The sequence below is a fragment of the Echiichthys vipera genome (genome assembly GCF_963691815.1).
Source record: "Echiichthys vipera genome assembly, chromosome: 23".
Taxonomy (NCBI): domain Eukaryota; kingdom Metazoa; phylum Chordata; class Actinopteri; order Perciformes; family Trachinidae; genus Echiichthys; species Echiichthys vipera.
This window is the reverse complement of record NC_139848.1, coordinates 8,104,846-8,125,973: the sequence shown is the minus strand read 5'-3', so window position 1 is coordinate 8,125,973 and position 21,128 is coordinate 8,104,846. Positions and strand designations below refer to the sequence as shown.

The window sequence follows — 21,128 nt, the reverse complement described above, 5'->3', positions numbered from 1 at the left end:
GGAAATAACAGACACTATCAAGAGAAATAAGGGAATTGATTGTTGACCTTCAATGTCCGGGTCACCCAACATTTAGTGAGAAATCAAATATGGAGACAAGTTTAAGTTTTTTATTGTATATGTACTTTTAATACTGAATGCTTTATGGAATTGGCAAGTTATCTGGAACTTAAAGGGCCCATATTGTGATAAAAAAATGTTTTTAAATAAGTGAGATTTCCACTTCTTTTCAGTTCAGAAATTCAGAAAAAGTGCCTTTAAACGAGCCGTCAGGACTTATGTCCTGTTGTGATGTCACAACTATACTCTATATAGGAGCGATGCTACAGTGTCGTTACAGTTATCCCTGGCTGCAATGATGATGCAGCGAGTGCAGATATGAAAGACCCACAAGCACTGACCAATCGGAGCAGACTGGGCTTTTTCAGGAGGGGTGTCAACAAGTATATCTGGACAGACAGTATGAGAAAAATAATGTGTTTTTTCAACATTAAAGCATGTAAACATGTGTGAACAACAAAACAAACAAGTATGAACCTGAAATGAGTATAATATGGGACCTTTAAACTGCTCCCAGTTGTTAAAATATCTCTCCCTTTCTCTGTGTTTGCTATATTAGCGGAGCTGATGTACACGGTGGAGCTGGCCGGAGGCTTGGGAGCCATCCTGTTGCTGCTGATCTGCCTTGTGACGCTATACAAGTGCTACAGGATTGAGCTCATGCTCTTCTACAGGAACCACTTTGGCAGTGAGGATATAGATGGAGGTAAGATGAGATAAGGTGCAAGACATAATTTACTTTACTCCGTTATATAATAATCCCCTATAATCTTTGAAACCACAGTGTTTTCTATTTAGTGGATGATTCCTGACGCACCTTCCTCTGCTGTGAAAGCATCCTTTCTCTCCTCAGTGGGAATCAAAATCCCTAACCTGAGCGGTATCAGTGTTGCGCTGCACACATTTGTTTTCACTCGAAAACACCTGGGCTATTTTTCATATCTTAAAGCTGCATGTGGCACTATTTTTATGTTAATGTGCACCTGTTTTATCAGTGAAACTGACACAGGAAAGAGCCTCCCATCGTTCCTAACTCTCGAATTTCGGGGAATCTTCTTTACCCACTGAGTTAAATAAAAAAATGTAATGCAAAATATTCTGTAAACTGTCTCTAGACAGCAGCAAACAACTCACAAGTCTTTGATGTGCTTCCTTTTCTTGTTATATTTGTATCCTTGTAAAAACTAATCACAAACCAGCCTTGTAAAAATGTTCTTGCCGGGTGCTGGTGCCTGACATCACAATGCGGGACTTCTGGGTAATGAAGTTCAGGCTTTCAAAGAGTTCCCTCTCGCTGTGTTTCAGAGCCACCAACAGGCAAAGATGTCGAGTTTAGCTTTAAAAGAAAACCAGCCTTGATCACTTAAACACTGTGAATACAGCAGCTGCTGGTGACGTCCTTTGTTTTTCTGGATACAGTTGGTTGTGGTGTATTTTTCTTGGTACCAGCAGATAACCAGCGACAACGTGAGCAGTCAAAATAATGTGAACACATTCTAACATGCAGTGTTTTCTGCACAGTATGTCACTGTTATGTTGTTTACTGCTATCTTGTTTAGGTTCCTTAACCAGCCATTAGTGCCTTTAAATTTAAACAGCGATGGCTCTAATCATACTGGGAGAAATCATTATATTAGAGCGTGGTTTCCAATAACAACAGCTTCAAAAGACCAACAATTTTGAAGCGCACTGTCAGCACAGTTACTGTCCACAATGCTGTCACTAGCAGCCATTTGCAGAAGACACACAGTTCTCTTTATCACTTGTTAAATCTGGTGTAACCCTGTTTGTGACACTGCAGTAGTGTTGGGAGTAAATAAAGAGAAGACCACTGTGCACGGAGAAACAGACTTTCCTGTTTACAATTGCCTCTGCTCTTCCTATTGTACCTGAACGAGCTGCCAGTTTCAGTTTTGTACCAGTGAAAGGATGAGGAGGAAGGAAGTCCTAGTTGACTAGTGATTTTTGGCAACATACGAGCAGTTTGATATTCTTTCACACAATTTTCCTACTCTGGAAAGCCTCACTCAGGCAATTATTTTATTTTGTGAGTTGACGATTTTAAAATCATAAGGAGGCTTCATTCTTTATTTTGATGTACTCGTAGTTTTGTGCAGAGCCATAGGCGCCATTTAAAAAAGCAAAAGGGAAAACAATAAGGGGAGATAAACTACCTTGCTAACAAAGCTAACGTTTGTCGGCTAGCGTTAGCAGGTAACTTAAAGGAAAATGAGGATTTTTAACTGGCTCTGTGTTACTACAGCGAACGGCGGCACAGATCCGAGCTTCAACCGGTTGAACAACCGTCAGTTTCCCTCTTTAGCATCGAGCTTAGCGCAGCGTCATTGAAATGACAGCGTAGCGCAGCCTGACGCAGCTTAGCGCTCCTCCTCAGCGCCACCGCTTTGTCCAAATATGGTCACATCAGGTTTTTGAAAACCCAAGATGGGGACCGCCAAGATGCGGTCTCCTGGCTTCAGAACGATTGTCCACAAACCAATGGGTTTCTTTCTAGTATGCAGTCTATGCTCCTGAGGAAGTGTGAGAGTGAAAGGAGAACATATTTTGCTGAACACTCTCCATAAAGAGAATCAAAGCATGGTCCCTGTGCCAGACAAAAACATTAACTCTGAGGCCCCATCAGCCTTATAGTAGAAAAAACTCTCTGATTGGACCTGGTGGATGAGTCTTGGCTTGAGAATGCATCAAACTGAGACAAGGAGCAAGTTTTAATTTGATTCCCCTGTAATGAGTCTCTCAAGTGCAGCGCTGCAATGAATTCAGGGGGAATGAGATTAGTTCGGAGAGGCTGAGGGACTGTACATAGTGGAAAGAGAGACAGCAGTTGAGTTATGAGCGTTAAAAGGTAAAAAAGTATTCCGCTCCCCTCCTCATACACTCCCAGCTCTGCTTAACTGTGATGGCTGCTACATCAGACATTTCAATGAAAGTCATTACCTCTGGCTGTGTTGGGCTTTCGGCCCCGGGAAGCAGAGCTTTGTCGTAATGGATGGCCCAGAGGCAGTTGTGTTGAAAAAGGGAAGGAAAAAATGTCTGGCCTTGAACTTAATGCCAAACAGCAATTGTCTCCTTTAATTGTGCCACCCGAGTGAGTGCTTGGAGAGGGAAACAGATTTTCAATTTGTTCTCCAGTATAAGGGGATCAGGTTCAATGAGACACAGCACGCTGCCTCCGGAGCTCTCAGGAGACCCTGGGTACTTTCCTCCACGCCGCGGTCGATTAGATCACTTCACCGCCACCTCGGACGTGCACACGTTCACGCGCACTCGCCACTGAATCCACCACACGTCATCCCTGAGTTCCAGTGCCAGTGTAATGTAGGTGAATAGGAAACTGGAAATGATTGCGAGTTGAGTGGGGGGAAAACAGTCCCTAAGCTTTAGCAGGAGGTGGTTAACCAAGATCCCATCTCTATGGTAACCACTTCACTGACAGGGAGAAGTAGCTGCATGTATATAGTCGCACACACATATTTGTCAGCCCTTCAGCCAGTGTCTCGGATGCACAGAGATTTTTTTTCCTCCCAACATAAATCTGCACTCGCTGCCAAGAAAGTGCTAGTGTTTCATTGTGGCCACTCGAAGAACTAATTGAACGCCTGCCTCCCTCTTCTGCCAGATGTAAAATTGTAAGCTTTACGTAACAAAAGGACGGACTGTCAGCTATTTGTCAGCACCGCTATTTAGTTAAAGACTGCTCAGTTGTCACATTGTGTGGGTGTCAGTAGAATCAATAATGGGCTTCATGATGATAACAGCCGAGCGAGCTTGTCAAGGAGGTGGGAACTCATCAACACTCTGCCATAAATACGAATGTCAGTGTTGTCAGCGTGGCGTGGAATTATGAGTCTCCGTCTGTGTTCAGCGTAGTTCGCAGATACTGAGCATTAATAGTATTTGCATCTCGCACACAGCAACTGTAATGCATCCCCTTTAATTTGCATATTTAAGATGCAGAGGTAAACATCACAAAGTAGCTCATCTGTAACCTGAAGGTCAAACGGTGTCTTGTTTATTCCAAGTGATTGTCAAATGTAATGAAAAGGAAAGAAGACAAATGGAGTTTACATCAAACAGCTTCTGTCAGGTTGACACACTAATCATCACGGGTAAATATGTAGACGCTGCATTTTCCTTAGGGCCGTACGTGACTAAAGCATTTCTAAGTTGGTTAACGTTCATACAATTCTGTCCACTAACAAGTCCTCTCCACAAAGAATCATGCAAAAGCACCAGTTTCAATCTTGTTTCCAGGTTTCTTGGGAATGAGTCATGCAGCATGAAGAAAATGTCGTAAAAAATAACGAATCGACTGAAGAAAATGTATTAAATTAGTCGACAAATCATCGAGAGCCATCATTTTCATAATGTGAAAATATTTAGTGCTGGAACGATTTGTAGATTTATTGATTGATCTTTAAGTTCTGGGTCAAACACTTTGATTCCAGCTTTCCCAATGTTTCAGATATGGCTGCAAATTCAAAAGCTATTGGGTTTTGGACTGCTGATTAGACAAAACAAGACATTTGGAGGAGTCACCTTGGGCTCTTGAGTAGTCGTGATGGGCATTTGGTGATGCTAATTTCCAAAGAGATTGATTGTATGAACTTTGTAATTTACCCATAATTTTATTCAAAGCAGCTTTGAAAGAAAAGTTCTGTTTAAACCAAAGTGCATCATTTATTTGTGGATGGAAACTTTAATCTCCATAATTGCATGGAAACATATTTTTGTCGGTTCAGGGGACCTGCTCCACCTGTGCACTGGCTAAAAGACTTAGGAATTAGTCAGTGCATGTAAGTTATTGGATTTAAAACCAACCTCTCAAAGAGCATATTGAAATAATTGTAAGAAACATAACCTCTCATCATGAAAACCATGACAATCTAATATATAATTACACTTTTCACCTTGAGCTCCTGTCAAAAAGAGTTCATGTCCAATGTACCAATTTGTCTCTGTTTTTAGTTTCAAATTATTTACAGTTCTTTCTATAAAAAAAAAAAACACTGTGGTATTTACACCAGAAATACAAACCAGCCTTATACGAACTCAGGTAGCTGTTTATTAGTTATGGAAAACAAAAAGCGCTAAAAGCATACTCATTAGCAGTCAACCTCACGTGCTTCTGTAGCTTCGGAGTTAAGTGCGTGTGTAACGTTCCAATCTACTCTCCATTAACTGTAATGGAGCCCTGAAATATCGGAGAGATTACGCCTCCAATTCTCTTGGCGCTCTCTACCGTGAGTTCAAGAGTTCAAAATCCAACTGTGGGCTCTCTGTGCGCATGCATATATTACCCCGCCCCTCCGAGCCCTGCAAGCTTCAGTCCCTTTGCGGTCGGCATGTGGGACGGAGGAGTGCTGGTTACGTTTTCCGAGGTGTGCAGCGCCTTCAGATACACTTCACCAGTCTCCCCGTAAGAAGTGACTCCTCAGGGTGCAACAGCAGGGTCATCCCACCTTCGAGATTCACCCTCTTCCTCTCTCTTCTCTCTGTTTCTCACTACAGACGAGTGAATCAGCGCCACCGAAATAGCCCCTGATCTGCCTACACAGCTTTCACTTAAATGCTAGCAGAGAAAAACAGAGAGAGAGATTTATGTCACTAAGGAAGAAGAATACAAGCTTCAGAGTTGGTTATACTAAGTGATTATGAGGTTACAATTCAATTATTTTTTACATGTATCCGACACGAGTTTGATGAATCACACGTCATGTAAGAGTGCCAAATATCAAGATTACTCTCTGGGAAGTGAGGGGATCTTGTTGGCGGTCTCATGGCCCAGAGAGAGGATATTATAAGCAACATAAAAGTGATACTGTACTGAGGATTGATCCCCAAATCCCTCCTCTTGAACCCAGCTGCTCTTCTACTCTTCTCTCCTCGACCCGACTCTCTCATCCTCGGCTCCCTTCTTCTCTGGTGTGTTGACAGGTCAAACATCGCCTCACGGCGCCCGCACTGCAAGTGGCCACTAGAAAGCAAAGGGACCCGAGTCATAATGAGGACTGGAACCCGCACATCCAAAGGCCTGCTCGTGTCTCTAATGAGTTCACCTCAAAGGCTGTGTTCACATCTCTGCAGCGCAGAGTGTCCCAATTCTGTTTGCCCCCTCCCTTCTTTTGTGGGTTTTAGTGAATAAAGAAACACATAGAATCTGATATTTCCGTTTTCTTTCTGATGAATATGACCAGAAATAGGACGTCAATTGCATCTGATTTGTGTCGGAGTAACTGCAGTTGCAACTGGCACATCAGAATCAGACCAAAATTACCAAAAAAAGAAAAGTGGTGTGTCAGTTTCATAGAAAGGGACTATGTCCAGGAAAACACAATACGCTATTGAGAGGACGAGGGCTGAATTTGGGCGATAAGGCAACAGCTGGCTTTCCAATTCATCTACTCGTTTTAAATGTTATCACTAGATTGAATAAACTTAATCAGTGGTCATCAGTCTTATGGGTATTGGTTAGAAGGGGCCTGCTTCAACTGCGAGTAAGTTCACAAGGCCTTTTTCATCCATTCACATGGTAACGGTTCAGAGGGCCGCTCTCAGTTTGAAAGACCTTGTTTACATAATTGAATCAAAACTTGGTTCGGTTTTTACGAAAACTTCACTGGTTGACTTGAAATTGTTTGAACCGTAAGTTTCACTTAATTCATCCCAAGGATTGAATTTATTCCTCACCCTGACTCCCACCCATTTCTGTGTTTACCTAGCCTTGTGCACAATGCATTGTCATGCAGAAAGACAAAAGAACCTTGTTTGTTTTTTTTATTGAAGGTCAGAAGCAAGTCGTATCATTTCTAACCAGTATTTACAATGCTTTTTTTTCCCAAGAAAAGGACCTTCTTTCGACAGCCAAAATACATGGAGCACAGATGCATGAAATACTAAAAAACGGAGTCCGCGTAGCAGGTACAGAACCTGCTCCGCCTGCGTGATGCGGCGCGTACATGCCCCTTGTATTTCCAAACAATGAAAACAACCAAAGATCAAAAGTACATCAATATGTGGCCAGTGTCCACATTGTGTTAGTCACACTCATTGTGCAGGTACAAGAAGAGCCTCCAGGTAAAGGACCAAATCACTCTAATTGATGAAGTGGTTTGGTTCTTCAGTCCATTTGAGCCCAATATTGGAGTGGACTTGTTACCGCGGGACCCAGAGGCTGTTATCTCCTTCCTGTAGTCGTCGGAGGCTCTGGGATGTCACATCCATGTCTTCTATTTTCAACCCTCCTAACTCATTGCACTGAAGTGCTCCAGCTTGAGAAGAAACATTTAAGTCGTCCCTCACTTCTCACTTTCCGTGTCTCTGCTCAGTCCTTTCAAACCAGTCATCAATCAGAGCTTTCATGTGGGTGATGGAGCCATGCCATGCGTCAGCCTAGCAGGCAATGTTGGGCATTTAGCTCAGACTGGAGTCTAATTTGTTTTGCCTGCTGTGGGCAAAGTAACTATCAAGGTAACATTATTCGTCAGTGGGGACGGAGCTGTAATGAAAAGCACTCAGATGGGCACAAGTGCCCAGAGGTCAGTCTAATGGAGGCATCCCGTCTCAATGAAGTCTCCCAGTGAACGAATAGCTCTCTGAGCACCGGTATGAAAATAGATTTTGGCCATCTGGGGTATAACTTTGCTGACCAAAGCAGGAAACATTATGTGCAAATCATAAAAAATATACGCATTTAATTGGAGCAAAGTGGTTTTGGGAGCTTCTTAATGCCCATACATGTAGTGATGCACATATTCAAGGGAACAGACTTTCTTTTATTCAGTTTGCTGAGACCACAGCTTTGTTTTCTCTCTCTGCACCTGCTTGATAGCGGGGATTATAAAACTGAATTAAATGGTCTGGTTTGAAAGATCTAAAGACTCTGTTAACAAAGCCTGCTGGTGCCCGGTGGATAACAGCTGTGACATTTCACCCTATAACCGTGTCTGTATCCCCCTCTCTACCTGCAGATAACAAGGACTACGACGCATACCTGTCCTACACCAAAGTGGACCCGGACCAGTGGAGCCAGGAGACCCGAGAGGAGGAGCGCTTTGCCCTGGAGATCCTCCCCGACGTGCTGGAGAAGCATTATGGGTATAAACTCTTCATTCCAGACAGGGACTTGATCCCCACAGGAAGTAAGCTCTCTTTCTCACGGCGATGTCAAGTTGTGTCGAATGTTTTTTTGTGGCTTGGTGTTGCTCGTGTTGTCAGTGGCGTGGTGATATATGCCTTGTTTGTGGTTTTCTGTGATGCATTTTGTGTTGTGGCGTAACTAGATGTGTAAAACCGTCATCGTTTTAATCTGATCATTACGAAAGGAGCTTTTTCTAACCACTGCTTGAGCTGAAGTGGATCAGTATATAAAAGGTGGCATGTAGGGGTTCTTCAGTTTTCCATCCCTGAAAACGGGTAAAAGGTTTCTGTAAGGTTCACAGATCGTTTTTTAGCGCCACCATACTTATTTAGGCCGCATGAGGCTCAAGTACATCACTACCGCATATTCTGTTCTAAACAGGACTGAAAGCATCCATGCACTCTGAAGAAAAGCTGTTTTCGGAGATGAAAAGAGAGAAAAAAAAGTTTAGAAAATACGAGCCTGAGCCTGTTTTCAGAGATGGTAAAAAAAAAAATTCTCACTTCAGAGGGCTTCTGTAAAATCCTCAGTAATTAATGGGGTACAACCTGCTTGTTAGCAATATGATCTGCACCTAAAGAACATCATACTCTAGCTAGTTGCAAATATGGATCATGGAAACCATGCACAGTCAGCTTGCAGTCCTAAAAGCAGTGATTCCCAACCAGAACGAGGGATGCTTTTACAGTTTGGAGGCACATGGACATCCGTACATTTTAAGCAGGTGCTAGGTAACAATAAGCCGCCGAAACAAGGTGGAATAAAGTAGCTGTCTTGTTCCCAGTTCTTCTTTAATTCTGCATGGGCTCGAAAATGTTTCCACTACAAATGGTCTTCCTCGGGTAAAGCCTGGGAACAAGATAGCAGTGTGCAGGTGCTTCTTTTTCACCACGTTGGTGCTTCTGCATTTGTCAGGAGGTACGTGGAAGGATCCTGGAGTAGCCCGACTGATAAAAAGTTGGATGTCAAAAATATATCCGCATATTGAGTCGGCTTTATTACGAAAACACCGTGTATTGTAACTGGGAAAATGTGAAGAACGAAAGAGGCTGGGAACCACTGCTAAAAGATGCTTCGACTTGTGGCTATCCAAGGAACCTTCAGGTTATCGTAATAATGTTTTTGGGTCTTTAAAGCGTCCCAGTGTTCTTATCAGCGCCTCTGAAGAACCCCTGAAGTTTAGTTTGCTTTCTTTTAATGGTTCCTCCCTGCAGAAGTGTGCTTGCTGTGCGGGGAGGCCGTGTATTAAGAAGCAGGCTTGAAGAGCCTCCGATTACACGTAACAATGTTTTATGAATCCAACACAAAAAATAAACTAATCTATTATAATCGCCTTAGTCAGTTTTTGAGGAAGAGAGCCAATTAATCTAAGAAATGTGTTGTAACAGATTATAGTAATGTGTGACAACTGCCGAATGTAATTTTGAATCCGTCATTTATTTTCCATTATTTCATACTTCTTATACTAAGTAACCTTGCAGAAACAAAAGATTTTATCACCTTATAAAATACGGCACACTGTTATGGATATAAAGTAAGTCAAATGCGCTCCACCTCCAGTAGATGAAACAGCTTAACCTGCTCTTGAATTCATAAAAGCATCTAATTGTTAACCAGTCTTGAGTCCCTGCAGCACGCTCCTGCTGTCTGACCTGTGGAGGCTTTTATTGTGAAAGGAAATGATTAAAACCTACACATTATGCCATTAAAAACTCACTAGAAAAGGTCTTAACTTACTTTGCGGTTCTTAAGTTCCCGTGTATTAAAAGTGCATTATCTACACATTGTAAAGCCCGTGGGAGGCATAATAGCCGGAATTAGACGTACAGCATAATTTGCGGAAAGAGCCAACCCTGTTATTACAGCCCATGTCCTGATCCAGCTACAAACTGTACCTCTGCATGCTGTTGTGTAATGTCAGCTCTCCAATCAAAAAGCTCTTTATGCATGGATATTAATGCATGTTTTGCCACAGTATATTTCTAATGGAGCGCCTCACCATGCCCCGTGCTTATCTTTGATTAACTCATCACGCAGATGAGTTAGATAATATCATTATGTTATTAGCCTCCATTTGAATACTTGCATCTGCCTGTCTTCCCTGCACATACCGCCATTACTAATTATGTTCCCCTTCAGTGGCATTGTGCCAAGGTTATAAACCGAATCCCTTGCTGTGATTATGTGCTCGATGCGAGGGGACTGTTGTAATATGGGAAAAATGGCATAAAAATGCAAGGATTGAGAGGAATCTAAAGTGCGCCTGCCGCCGTTCCAGCTCAGTGGATTACTGTGTGTACGTATAAATATTTAGTTCCCATTGGGAATGTATCATCATCTCAACAGTTGATGTAATAAAGCATAATCCACAGCTGTAGATAAACAGTTTGGCCATTTGGGGTTTCAACACGTGTCAACAATCCTTCTCCTGAGCCGCTGATAAGTAACATATTACTCTACAGTATGCTGGATTATTTTTAACATCGCACCATTTTCGATGGATTTCTAATAAATTTAGCGTCTAGTCATTGTTGTTTTATTATACGGCAGCAAAAGAAACAAACTGCCACCGACACAAAAGGTGTTTCCTTTGCTTTTTTATGCTACGTGTCCCATATTAAACTGGAATAAACTGCTCAGCGCGATAACTGTTTTACAGTCACCGGTGGAGAAACACAGTTTATGCCAGAGTCATGTCCCCACATTGACAGAATTGTTTTCTTCAAAAAATGCTTTTCTAAACCGTTTTTGATGCTTGAAACTTTAAATGTAAATATCTATGTTTAGGTTTCACCAATGATCATTTCCAGGATGACACAAGACTACTTAGAGGTACTTTTTTCCCCAGATTTCCGACGCTCGCGTCAACACACACTGATGCAGATTCTCTCAGCAAATCTAATGTAAAAAGTCATTTTTGTAACATTCTAATAAGTCAAAATTTGTAAGGGTTTATGAGTTTTACTGATGGCTTTATCAGTGGTTAATAACATGAACCTGTGGTCAGTGATGTCTGCATTAATAAATCATAATTTAACCATTCATAAAGCCATAAGTTATAAAGCCTTTATAAAACATGGATTATAAAATGTTTTTCACTCACATTTAACAGGATTACAGATTGGTCACACTGCAAATACTTTGACTACTTCCCACCTGGAATCATGATGCCTCAAAACATGTGACATTCAGGTGGACACAACCTATAAAAAGACAATAAGTTCTGTAACTTAAAGGTCCCATATTGTAGAAAGTGCCATTTCCATGTGTTCTACTATTATAAAGCAGGGTGAGGCTCTTCATTCTTCTGTGAAAGTATCAAAACACTCAAATGCACACAGCCCGTTTTCGGAAACTGAGTCTTTAAACGAGCCGTCAGGACTTCTGTACGGTTGTGATGTCACAAATATGATATTCATATAGGTAGAAAGTGCTGATACAGTGCTGTTACAGTCATTCCCCGGATGCAATGATGGTGCAGAGACACATGGGCAGACTTAGAAACACTGACCCGTGCCATTAGACTGGACTTTTTCCGGAGGGCTCTTAAAGAGACAGGCGCTAAAAGGGAGCGTTTCAGACAGAGGGTGAACACAGGTTTATTCAGACAGAGAGTAAAGATGTTTGTCGTTTGAGTATGAACCTGAGCATAATGTGGGACCTTAATGAGGAGAGACTTTTGTGATCTTTCATTCTGTCGTATGGTGGCTGATGAGTTGTAGCTGAAATGTCACAGCCTCTCCCCTGATTAGTTACTGATTGTGCCAGCAAATTTGATCGGATTTCTGCTGCATAAAAGCGGCTATGAAATTTCAACCCAGGATAGGATACTTACTGACGTAAATACCAGGCTGGATTTACAGCATAAATGATCTCTAAACGCAACTTTACATGTCTTTTTTGTATTTGCGCCTCATGTATTCGTTAGATGATACAGTGCTGAATTCTATGGAAGCTGAGAACAACTGTGCTCCCCCTTTATTTTTAATATCTCATTATCCCGAGAAAAACAAAAGATAATTATCCTCCTAATAGGCAACTTGTGTTTATCAGACATTATGAGTGCCACACCATTGTGTACTGGAGTAAAGTTAAATAAATTTGTCTGTATGTATTGTATATTTTATCGTTTTCTCGAGATAACAAGACACATTAAAGAAATAATTGCCTGGACGGCCGTTCTCAGCTTCCATAGCGTACTAAGGAAAACTGTGTAGCTAATTCTGTTTACTTAATTTCACCACTGTTCTACTTCAGAATTCAGACTTCCATCACATGTTTTCAGTAGGAAGTCTGATTTTCTGGCAGTCTGCTGATGAGTTGTCACATGGAGCCGTTCCCTTTTTAAAAAGTGGAGAGAAACCGTATGGAGCAGGGGAAACAGTGATTTTCTGCCTAGTGTAATTTAGCGTTGATTTTGTTTTTATGACGACAGGAATCAATTATTACACGTGCGCCGCTTTGATCGCAAAGCTTGCGAGGTCTATGAAAGCAGGAATTGAATCTATAAAGCTATAAAGTGTTAGCAGACAGCACCTCGAGAGAGAGGCAGATTTACTTTCACTTTAATCAATTCAAAACATAAAACCAAACTACACCTCATTAGCTAATTATATAGCAGCCATTTATCTGTTCCCATTTTATTCACGATACAAGAAAAACTTGTTTTTTGCATGGGCCTATACTGAATAAGCCTGAATTTCCACACAGGGACCAATTACCAAACAGCAACAAGATTGAGTTGTCACGGTGAAGTAAAGGGCGACTTCCCATCCAAGTTTACTCTAATCAGGCGTCTCTCCTCGTGAAGCCTCGGGGCAGAGCGTGACATGAGAGGAGGAGTTCACTCTGGGAGAGGAGGACAGAGAGGAGAGGTGGCATTTGTTTGTTTAAAGACCACAAACACACTCAGTATGTCGCTGTATCTTGACTAAGGAAGACGAAAAAGCAAACACCATTTTTCTCCACACACACACACACACATACACACACATACAGACACACACACACACACACACACACACACACACACACACAAACACAAACACAACGGGGTTGTAAGCTTTGATTGGGAAGTGAAGCCCAGTTAATTCCGTCTACCTGCTGTTGAGGAGCCGCTCTGTCTTTGTCTCCGCCAAGAAAGGCTTAAAAGGAGGCATGAGCTGCACACACACACTTACACACACACACTCACACACACACACACACACACACACACACACACACACATTTCCTTCCTCCTCCCCCTCCTGACACCTAGGACAGGCCTGGGGGGAACACTTTAGCACATTCATCGGGCCTCATGCGACAACATTCTCTGAGATTTCTCTTGAACTTTTATTCTTTTTTTTTTTTGCTAAAATAAGAAGTTAACTCAGTGTGCTGAATCGTGAGTCAACTCCATTGCTAGGCAACGGTCTCGGCCCTTGTTAACCTCCTCAGCTGATGTCGTTCACATTCACTGCAACAGGAACCAAACTAGGACACGTTTATGTTTACAACTTTAAAAAAAACATTTATAGGCTTGAATAAGAAAAAAATCTTGGATCCCAGAAATGAATAGAGACTTACAAAAGACAAACAAAAATAAGAGAAACTTAGTTTGTTGCTTCTTGCACGAGGCCTATCCCTTCACATGCAGCTGAGTTACTCATTAGGGACGTCAACGCAAGGCTTTAAACTTATTTGAACTTCAGGGGTTGAGTTGAAGGTTCACACGGGCATCTTGCTTGGCTTTGAGTGTTTTATGTTTATTGTCACCTTTTAGTCAAAACCCTTCCTCTTGTCTTTAGTTCTGTACACCTTATTATTATTATATAAGTGCTGCACAGGCTTTAGATGTTTCAGTTAGAATAGCTTATCTATTTCACCCTTTTGTGTATCACCAACCTCATGCTTCAAGTTTTGCTGTAGATTTTAGCATTCATCAGATGTTTAATTTAAATGACTTCAATCCTTCTTTAAAAAATTGTCTTCTGTCTGAAGCTAATTGGATTTGGTTGTTTTTTTAAACTTTGATAAAAGAGAGTAGTTTGGTAAGCAGTCGCTCGGAGACCAAGAGAGTTCTTCAAATAGCCGGAGTGATATGCTTCATCACTTTTTCATCACTTATGAGCTCTCAAACTCTCATGTACAATTAAAGTAATACGAGTCGTGACGTAGTGTGCTTTTCATCTATAGTTCTATTTATACAAAGTGAGCTATCTCTCTGTCTTTGTCTGTGCATTCAGCCTACATCGAGGACGTAGCGCGCTGTGTGGACCAGAGCAAGCGTCTCATCATCGTCATGACGCCCAGCTATGTGGTGCGGAGGGGTTGGAGTATCTTTGAGCTGGAGACGAGGCTGCGCAACATGCTGGTGACGGGCGAGATCAAGGTCATCCTGATCGAGTGCGCCGAGCTGCGCGGCATCATGAACTACCAGGAAGTGGAGGCCCTCAAACACACCATCAAGATGCTGACGGTCATCAAGTGGCGCGGGCCGTCCAGCAACAAGCTCAACTCCAAGTTCTGGAAGCAGCTGCTCTTTGAGATGCCCTTCAAGCACATGGAGCCCCTGAGCATCTCCCACGAGCAGGTGCTGGACGTCAGCGAGCAGGGCCCCTTCGGCGAACTGCAGACCGTCTCGGCCATCTCCATGGCGGCGGCGACCTCCACCGCCATGGCGACGGCACACCCGGACTTGCGCTCCACCTTCCACAACTCTTGCCACACCCAGATGAGGCAGAAACACTATTACCGTAGCTACGAGTACGACATGCCGCCCGGTGGCACGCTCCCACCGCTCCCACCGCTCTCCACGCTAGGCAGCCAGCACACCTACTGCAACATCCCCATGACGCTCATCAACGGACAGCGGCCGCAGTCCAAGTCGCCGCGCCAGCAGAGTCTGGAGGAGGCCCACGGCAACAACGCCATGCTGCCACTGCTGCCCAGAGAGACCAGTATATCCAGCGTGATCTGGTGACAGAGACGGAGGCGAGCAGGGTAGACTGTGGATCTATATGATGTCCGTCACAGGGAGGACTCACCACTGGAACTTGGACCCTGAATGCACCGCAGCCAGAGGGACCTGAATGGCACTAAGCTACTTGCTGCTGTTGAATTTGCACCAGGAAACATCAGGGGGAGGGAAGAGGGAGGACACACTGGACACAACCGGGGCGGAGGTGGCGGCTGATTTATTTTTTTGTTTGTTTTTGTTTTGGTCCAATAAGAGCTTTTATTGAAACTGAACAACAAAAAAAGAAACATGGAGAACCTTTTTTTGTATGCCTGTATAAACACTCACGTAACACAAGCCAACACCTACGACTATTACCCAGAGGTCAAGGAATACAGGGTCCTGTACATAGATTTTTCTAATTCTTTGTAGCATCAGTGTTTGGGACTTGTTTCTTCTTATGTTTTATCATCAGTTGGGACTCTTTTTTTTAATTATTATTATTATTTGTTTCAGTTTGTACAAAAGTGAAGCAATGGCCTGTGAGATGTTTTGGATAAATTGTTGTTACCTTTATCTTCATTTGTTGGCTGGTGTAGTTTATAAAGCTTTGGGATTTTTTCGGGGGGGGGGCGGGGTAGAAGTCGCAGCCTTCGGGAGGAGAGAACCACTCCGAGGAGTTTCCGCTCCTTCGGCCGCTGTAAAGGGTCGAGAATCTGGACCGAACCAGAATATGCAAATTATGGAGTCCAGAGAGCAGGGAAAATATGGGTGTCACAAATCGATCATATTCAAATGCTTTCGGAGAAAAGTCATATCTGCGAAGGAGGATATGAAGACAATGGTGCTAGGCTTCACATCTCCGTTTCTCTCACATTTTCTTTCAAAAACAAAACAAAAAAACAGCCTTGCTATTTACCTTAACAGATGATTATATCACCGAAAATTGATTATGTGTATTATTTTATGAAAAAAGAAGAGTCTATTTTTGTAACCGAGGGATATTTGCTTAGAGATGTTATACCTATAAAGTTTCTGATGGAAGGAATTTGGGGAAACGTAATAAAAAAAAAGAACAATGTTTTGTTATGTGGAACTGCACAGCTCACGAAAATCCATAGGTCATTCACTAAATGTCTTACCCCTATATTGCAAGAGAGAGGAAAAAAAAGTTTGTTTGTTGTTTTCATCATTAAAAAGAGGAGTTTTGACATTTCAAAGCATGGATTGCAGCTTGGCGGGCTTTTTCTGTTTGTCGATTTTTTTCAAAGACGTTTGAAAGACGGAGCCGCGCCAACGATGATGTCAGTGCGGACGGAGGAGAAGGAAAGTCATGACATCCGGTGTCTCCTGAAGCATTTACTCTGTAGGACCAAACAAGGCTATCCAGGGCTCAACAGGTATCTCTGTTAACCATTTCCTCTTAAACGACAGCTCAGTTATCTGTTTATCATTCCCCTTGTCGACGGAAATGATGTGTCAGTTGAGTCGCGCTTCCCGGTGAAATAAAGTAGGGCTTTCACGTTTTGGTTCGGCCCCGGCTGCTCGGCACTGGTGCGCCGATGAGACATAGGCAACCCGCCATGATGAAGGGTGCGATTCCAAAATAAGAATCAAAACATCTGAAACACCTTAAAGGGATAGTTCTGATTTTGTTTGAGGTGGGGTTGTACGAGATGCTAACAAACGAACCGATCGAGGCAGCGGTGGAGCAGCATTTCCTGTATCCTGCTAGGTAAAATTACTGTTTTTGACAAAGGAGTCTGGTGGCTTAAAGAGAGCGATATAACGGCTACAGTGCAGCCACTTCAAAATATCGGAACTATCCCTTTAAAACAATTCCTGACTTGATGATAAAGTTATTGTTTAGTTATTAATATTTTAAAAAGTAACATTTTAGAAAATATAATCAGTAATATTTTTGACCTACTGACCAGTAATAATCGTGAGGTGTATTCACATCAAAACCAATAGCCTTTTACAATGAAACCCTTTCAAAATAAGACGAAATTTATGTTTAAGAGGGACAAGAATGTATACAACAAAAAAAACGCAAGTAAAATCCTGGAGTATATGTAACTATACTATAGAAATGCTACTTAGAGCAAGTTAGACCAAAGCAAGCTACTCATTCTCAAAATAGTCCTTTTTTTTTTTTTTGCAGAGGGAAGCTTCCTCCGTGATCGGTACGATTTCATGAAATCATCCCAAATAAGAGCTATTCTCACATATCCACCACACCTGTGAAGGCGGCCCGTGTACTCACTACTCCTGCAGCTGTGCCACATTTATTTATTTTTCTCAAGAAACTAACCTCATTCTATAATACCTGCAGCAGCTCATAACAGAGAGATGTTTCATTTAGTGCCATAAAATATGCAAAGTGATGAACTCGTAAACAATGAATGAAAAATTATGTATTCCACTCCTTTATCTCCTCGCAATCTTCAGTTATTGCTTTTTGATTTTACACTTACGGAATATTTCAGAGCAGGCCTGTGCTTTTTAAAGTGTTTGCAGACAAATTAGCAATTTGGAGGAGCAGTCCTTCCCTGGAGACCAATAGTTTGTTTGAGCCAGGCCTGTTTTTATCCCTCCGGTGAAAAGTAACCAAGAGATCAAGAGCACCGTTTCTGAACAAAGGGGTTTGTTGTGCTCTATGACGTTGCATTGTGTAAATATAATTGAGACAATAACGTGATTAAGATGAAGACAATCGAGCCATAATAATGAAACCAATGGTCATCCTTCACAAGGCCTCTCAAAGTAGAAATCCCCATCCCGACTGGAGATTAACACGTAGAATCGATGACATTTTGACGGGAGTTTGGCGTCTCCTGCTGTGGGAAGCTGTGTGAATACAAATGTTTTCTAAGTGGGCCGACACACATTTTTGTTTCATGATGAATTGAACATTATCTGGGGACGTGGCTTTGATGATGATGATGATGATGATGATGAATAACAATGACAATATATAGCACAGAATTATTCTAGGCACTTTCACGACTCTTGAGACGACGTCTCTCCTGTTTCTGATTTATTTTCTATTATGTATCTGCAATGTTCATTAAAAGAGATACTGTTATTATTAATAAAACCACATTTACGGTAATGTGATTTCCCTGTGCTGTGTGTGTGTGTGTGTGTGTGTGTGTGTGTGTGTGTGTGTGTCTCGAGAGAGAGTTAGAGAGCTGTTTGTTTGCAGAAAACGTCACCCGGCTCACTTTGTTTATGGAGCGGCAGCATAGATTGCTGACGATGCCCGGATCCCTTTTCCTGGCGGGGAGCCGATGCAGCTCCAACCGCCATAACTCCCCCGTCTCCCGTAAAACCTTGAAACAACAATCAATACGTCTCCTTATTCCACTCAGAGACTGAATCAGCCCAGCCTCATTTTAGAATAAGACTAAATCAGGAGAGTCAATGCAATGAGAAACACTTAAAAAAAAAAAAAAAAAAAAGGAAATCTCCTGATTGTTGTGTGACCTTAGTGCACTTTTGGCTTCGATCACACAAACAACTGGCACACATTGACTCCCGGAGCAGGAAGTGGATCGCTGTAAAGATGCAGGCCTCGTATTATCATGCAAATTGTGAATATATTTTTGATTCCAAATTTTGGACTCAAACTGTGTTGGTTTTAACAAACGATACCTGAGGTGTGAGGATTTTTTGAATGTCCCATATTGTATCTTTTTTTGTTATAAAACAGGTCAAGGTGCTAAAAATACTGTGAAAGTATAAAAAAATGCTCAATCCACAGAGAAATGCACACGGCCTGTATTCAGAAACTGTCTTTAAACGAGCCGTCAGGACTTCTGTACGGTTGGGATTTCATAACTATACTATATACAGGTAGAAAGTGTAGCTGTACGACCATTCCCAGTGATAGTGCAGAGACACAGAGAGTGCAGGTGCTGAAGACCCAGACACACTGACCAATCAGTGCACACTTTCAAAAGGGGGTCTTAAAGCGACAGGCACTAAAATGGAGCGTTTCAGACAGAGGGTGAATACAAGATGACAGACAGATGAGAAAAAGAATGTGTTTTGGTCATTAAAGCATGTAAACATTCAAAATACAAGTATGAACCCTGCGATGTTTGTAATATGGCTCCTTTAAGTCGCTTGTGTTTACTGGTTTACTCAGTATCTGTTCTGATACTCCCAACGCCAGGGGCAAAAACAGAAACAGCAGGAGTATTGAGGCTGTAGAGATGTCCAATCCTGTATGTTTTAGGTTTCTCCCTACTCTAACACACCTGAGTCAAAACCAATTGGAGCTACATTGTTGGAAAGGGTACTACTTTTCCTACAGTTTAATGTAAAAATGATGTATGAAGAGTAAACACAGTGGAAGTTATAGCAAGTTGAAGAGACTTTGTGGCTGAACGGTCCATCAACTTTAAACAGTGATAATGTAAAAACTGCTCAAGCAGCATACCCACAATAAGCCCGTTGAATAATATACTGTGCACCTTCATAATAAATATTGTTGAAATGTTATTAAATTACTCTTGTAATGGGATCGGGAGTAAATGCTCTGGCTTGTTTGTCTTTAAAACCGATCACAAACTTCTTGGGTGGCAATAAGCCAGTGCCCGTGCGGAAGAGAGAAAGCAAAAGGGGCCTGATGGATAAATACCTCATGCATCCCCACATTTCCAAACCGTACACAATCACGATCAGAGTGACGTAACGTGTGCTGAAGCCAACGATTTGATGTTCCCAGATTCCCAGCAGCGATTTTAGGAAAGCAAAAATATTCTTCCCACGGGTGAAAGTATCCACACTGCAGGAGTCAGGCGACTGCATCCCTACGCGCTCCGTCCTCGTGCTGATCTTGAAAAAGCCTGATGTTCCCTACAGCCATCTTGTTTTCCTTATAACGCGAAGCTACAGTCTCGTCATCTGCGCCCGTGAGAACATAGAAAGCCGACAGATGTTTTCATCTGAGCCGGCATGTTGCCATATGCTGTGTGTGAGTGTGGAACGTGGGAGTTCCTAAGCTTTGACACCCTCCCCTCAATGAAATCATTTTCACTTCATTACAGTGTCACAGCATAATAAGCTCCCTGAACAAAAGCGTGTGACGGGGGTAAAAGTGGAGACTGCAGTGGGAGCAGATCAGTCTACAAGCTTTCATGCACAGATGTTTTGTTTCTTCCTCTGCCTGCACACACACTTCCAGTACTGGTGAAGAGTATTACTCACTCTGGCAGGTATACCATGCCCATCCATGTCCCACAGGGCCTTGTTACTTGGAGCTCTGTGCTCTGTGCCCTGTGTGACATGTCTTCCACTTGAAGAACCAGGCCAATTGTCTGTGCATGGATAGGTGGCCGTGGCGGTGAATGCAGTCTGCGTGTGTGTGTGTGTGTGTGTGTGTGTGTGTGTGTGTGTGTGTGTGTGTGTGTGTGTGTGTGTGTGTGTGTGTGTGTGTGTGTGTGTGTGTGTGTGTGTGTGTGTGTGTGTGTGTGTGTGTGTGTGTGTGTGTGTGTGTGTGTGTGTGTGTGTGTGTGTGTGTGTGTGTGTGTGTGTGTGTGTGTGTGTGTGTGTGTGTGTGTTTGAGCTGAGAGCATTTGGAAAGAGGATGCAGGCGGCTGTTAACCCAGTTTTTGAGTCGTTCTGAACCTCGCCGTGGTTCAGTACGGCATAATTGCCGTGTGTGTGTGGAAGATGCAAGTCATGGATCAGTGATAACTTACCAAGCTCTTCAATTTACCGTTACTTCCTCCAAGAACGGCTCCATCATTCATTATTTATTGTCTTACAATAGTATCGATGCCTGTGCGGAGAGCTTGGATATTGATTTGACCGTGTGTGGATTCAGCAGCTTATTAAAGAATACTTCACTGCTGCTTGCGTGTCTTAAATGAACAAATTAGAAGTAGCAAGCGAGCTCATATTACCTTATTATGAGCAAAATAAAAAGTTACATTTCATTCTGTTCTCCAATTA

General features: G+C 42.4%; 1 protein-coding gene across 1 annotated transcript in view; it reads left to right on the top strand.

The window, feature by feature from the left end:
* The window catches only part of LOC310964561 (interleukin-1 receptor accessory protein-like 1), a gene marked incomplete at its 3' end in the record, with an annotated part of 230,641 nt that extends 215,453 nt beyond the window's left edge, over positions 1 to 15,188 (top strand). The window contains exons 9-12 of the mRNA XM_083937738.1: positions 620 to 766; positions 8,052 to 8,222; positions 11,009 to 11,053; positions 14,452 to 15,188. Of these exons, the coding sequence (XP_083793864.1) occupies positions 620 to 766; positions 8,052 to 8,222; positions 11,009 to 11,053; positions 14,452 to 15,188 (1,100 nt within the window). The remainder of the gene's footprint in view (positions 1 to 619; positions 767 to 8,051; positions 8,223 to 11,008; positions 11,054 to 14,451) is intronic.
* Between the last annotated feature and the right edge of the window lie 5,940 nt (positions 15,189 to 21,128).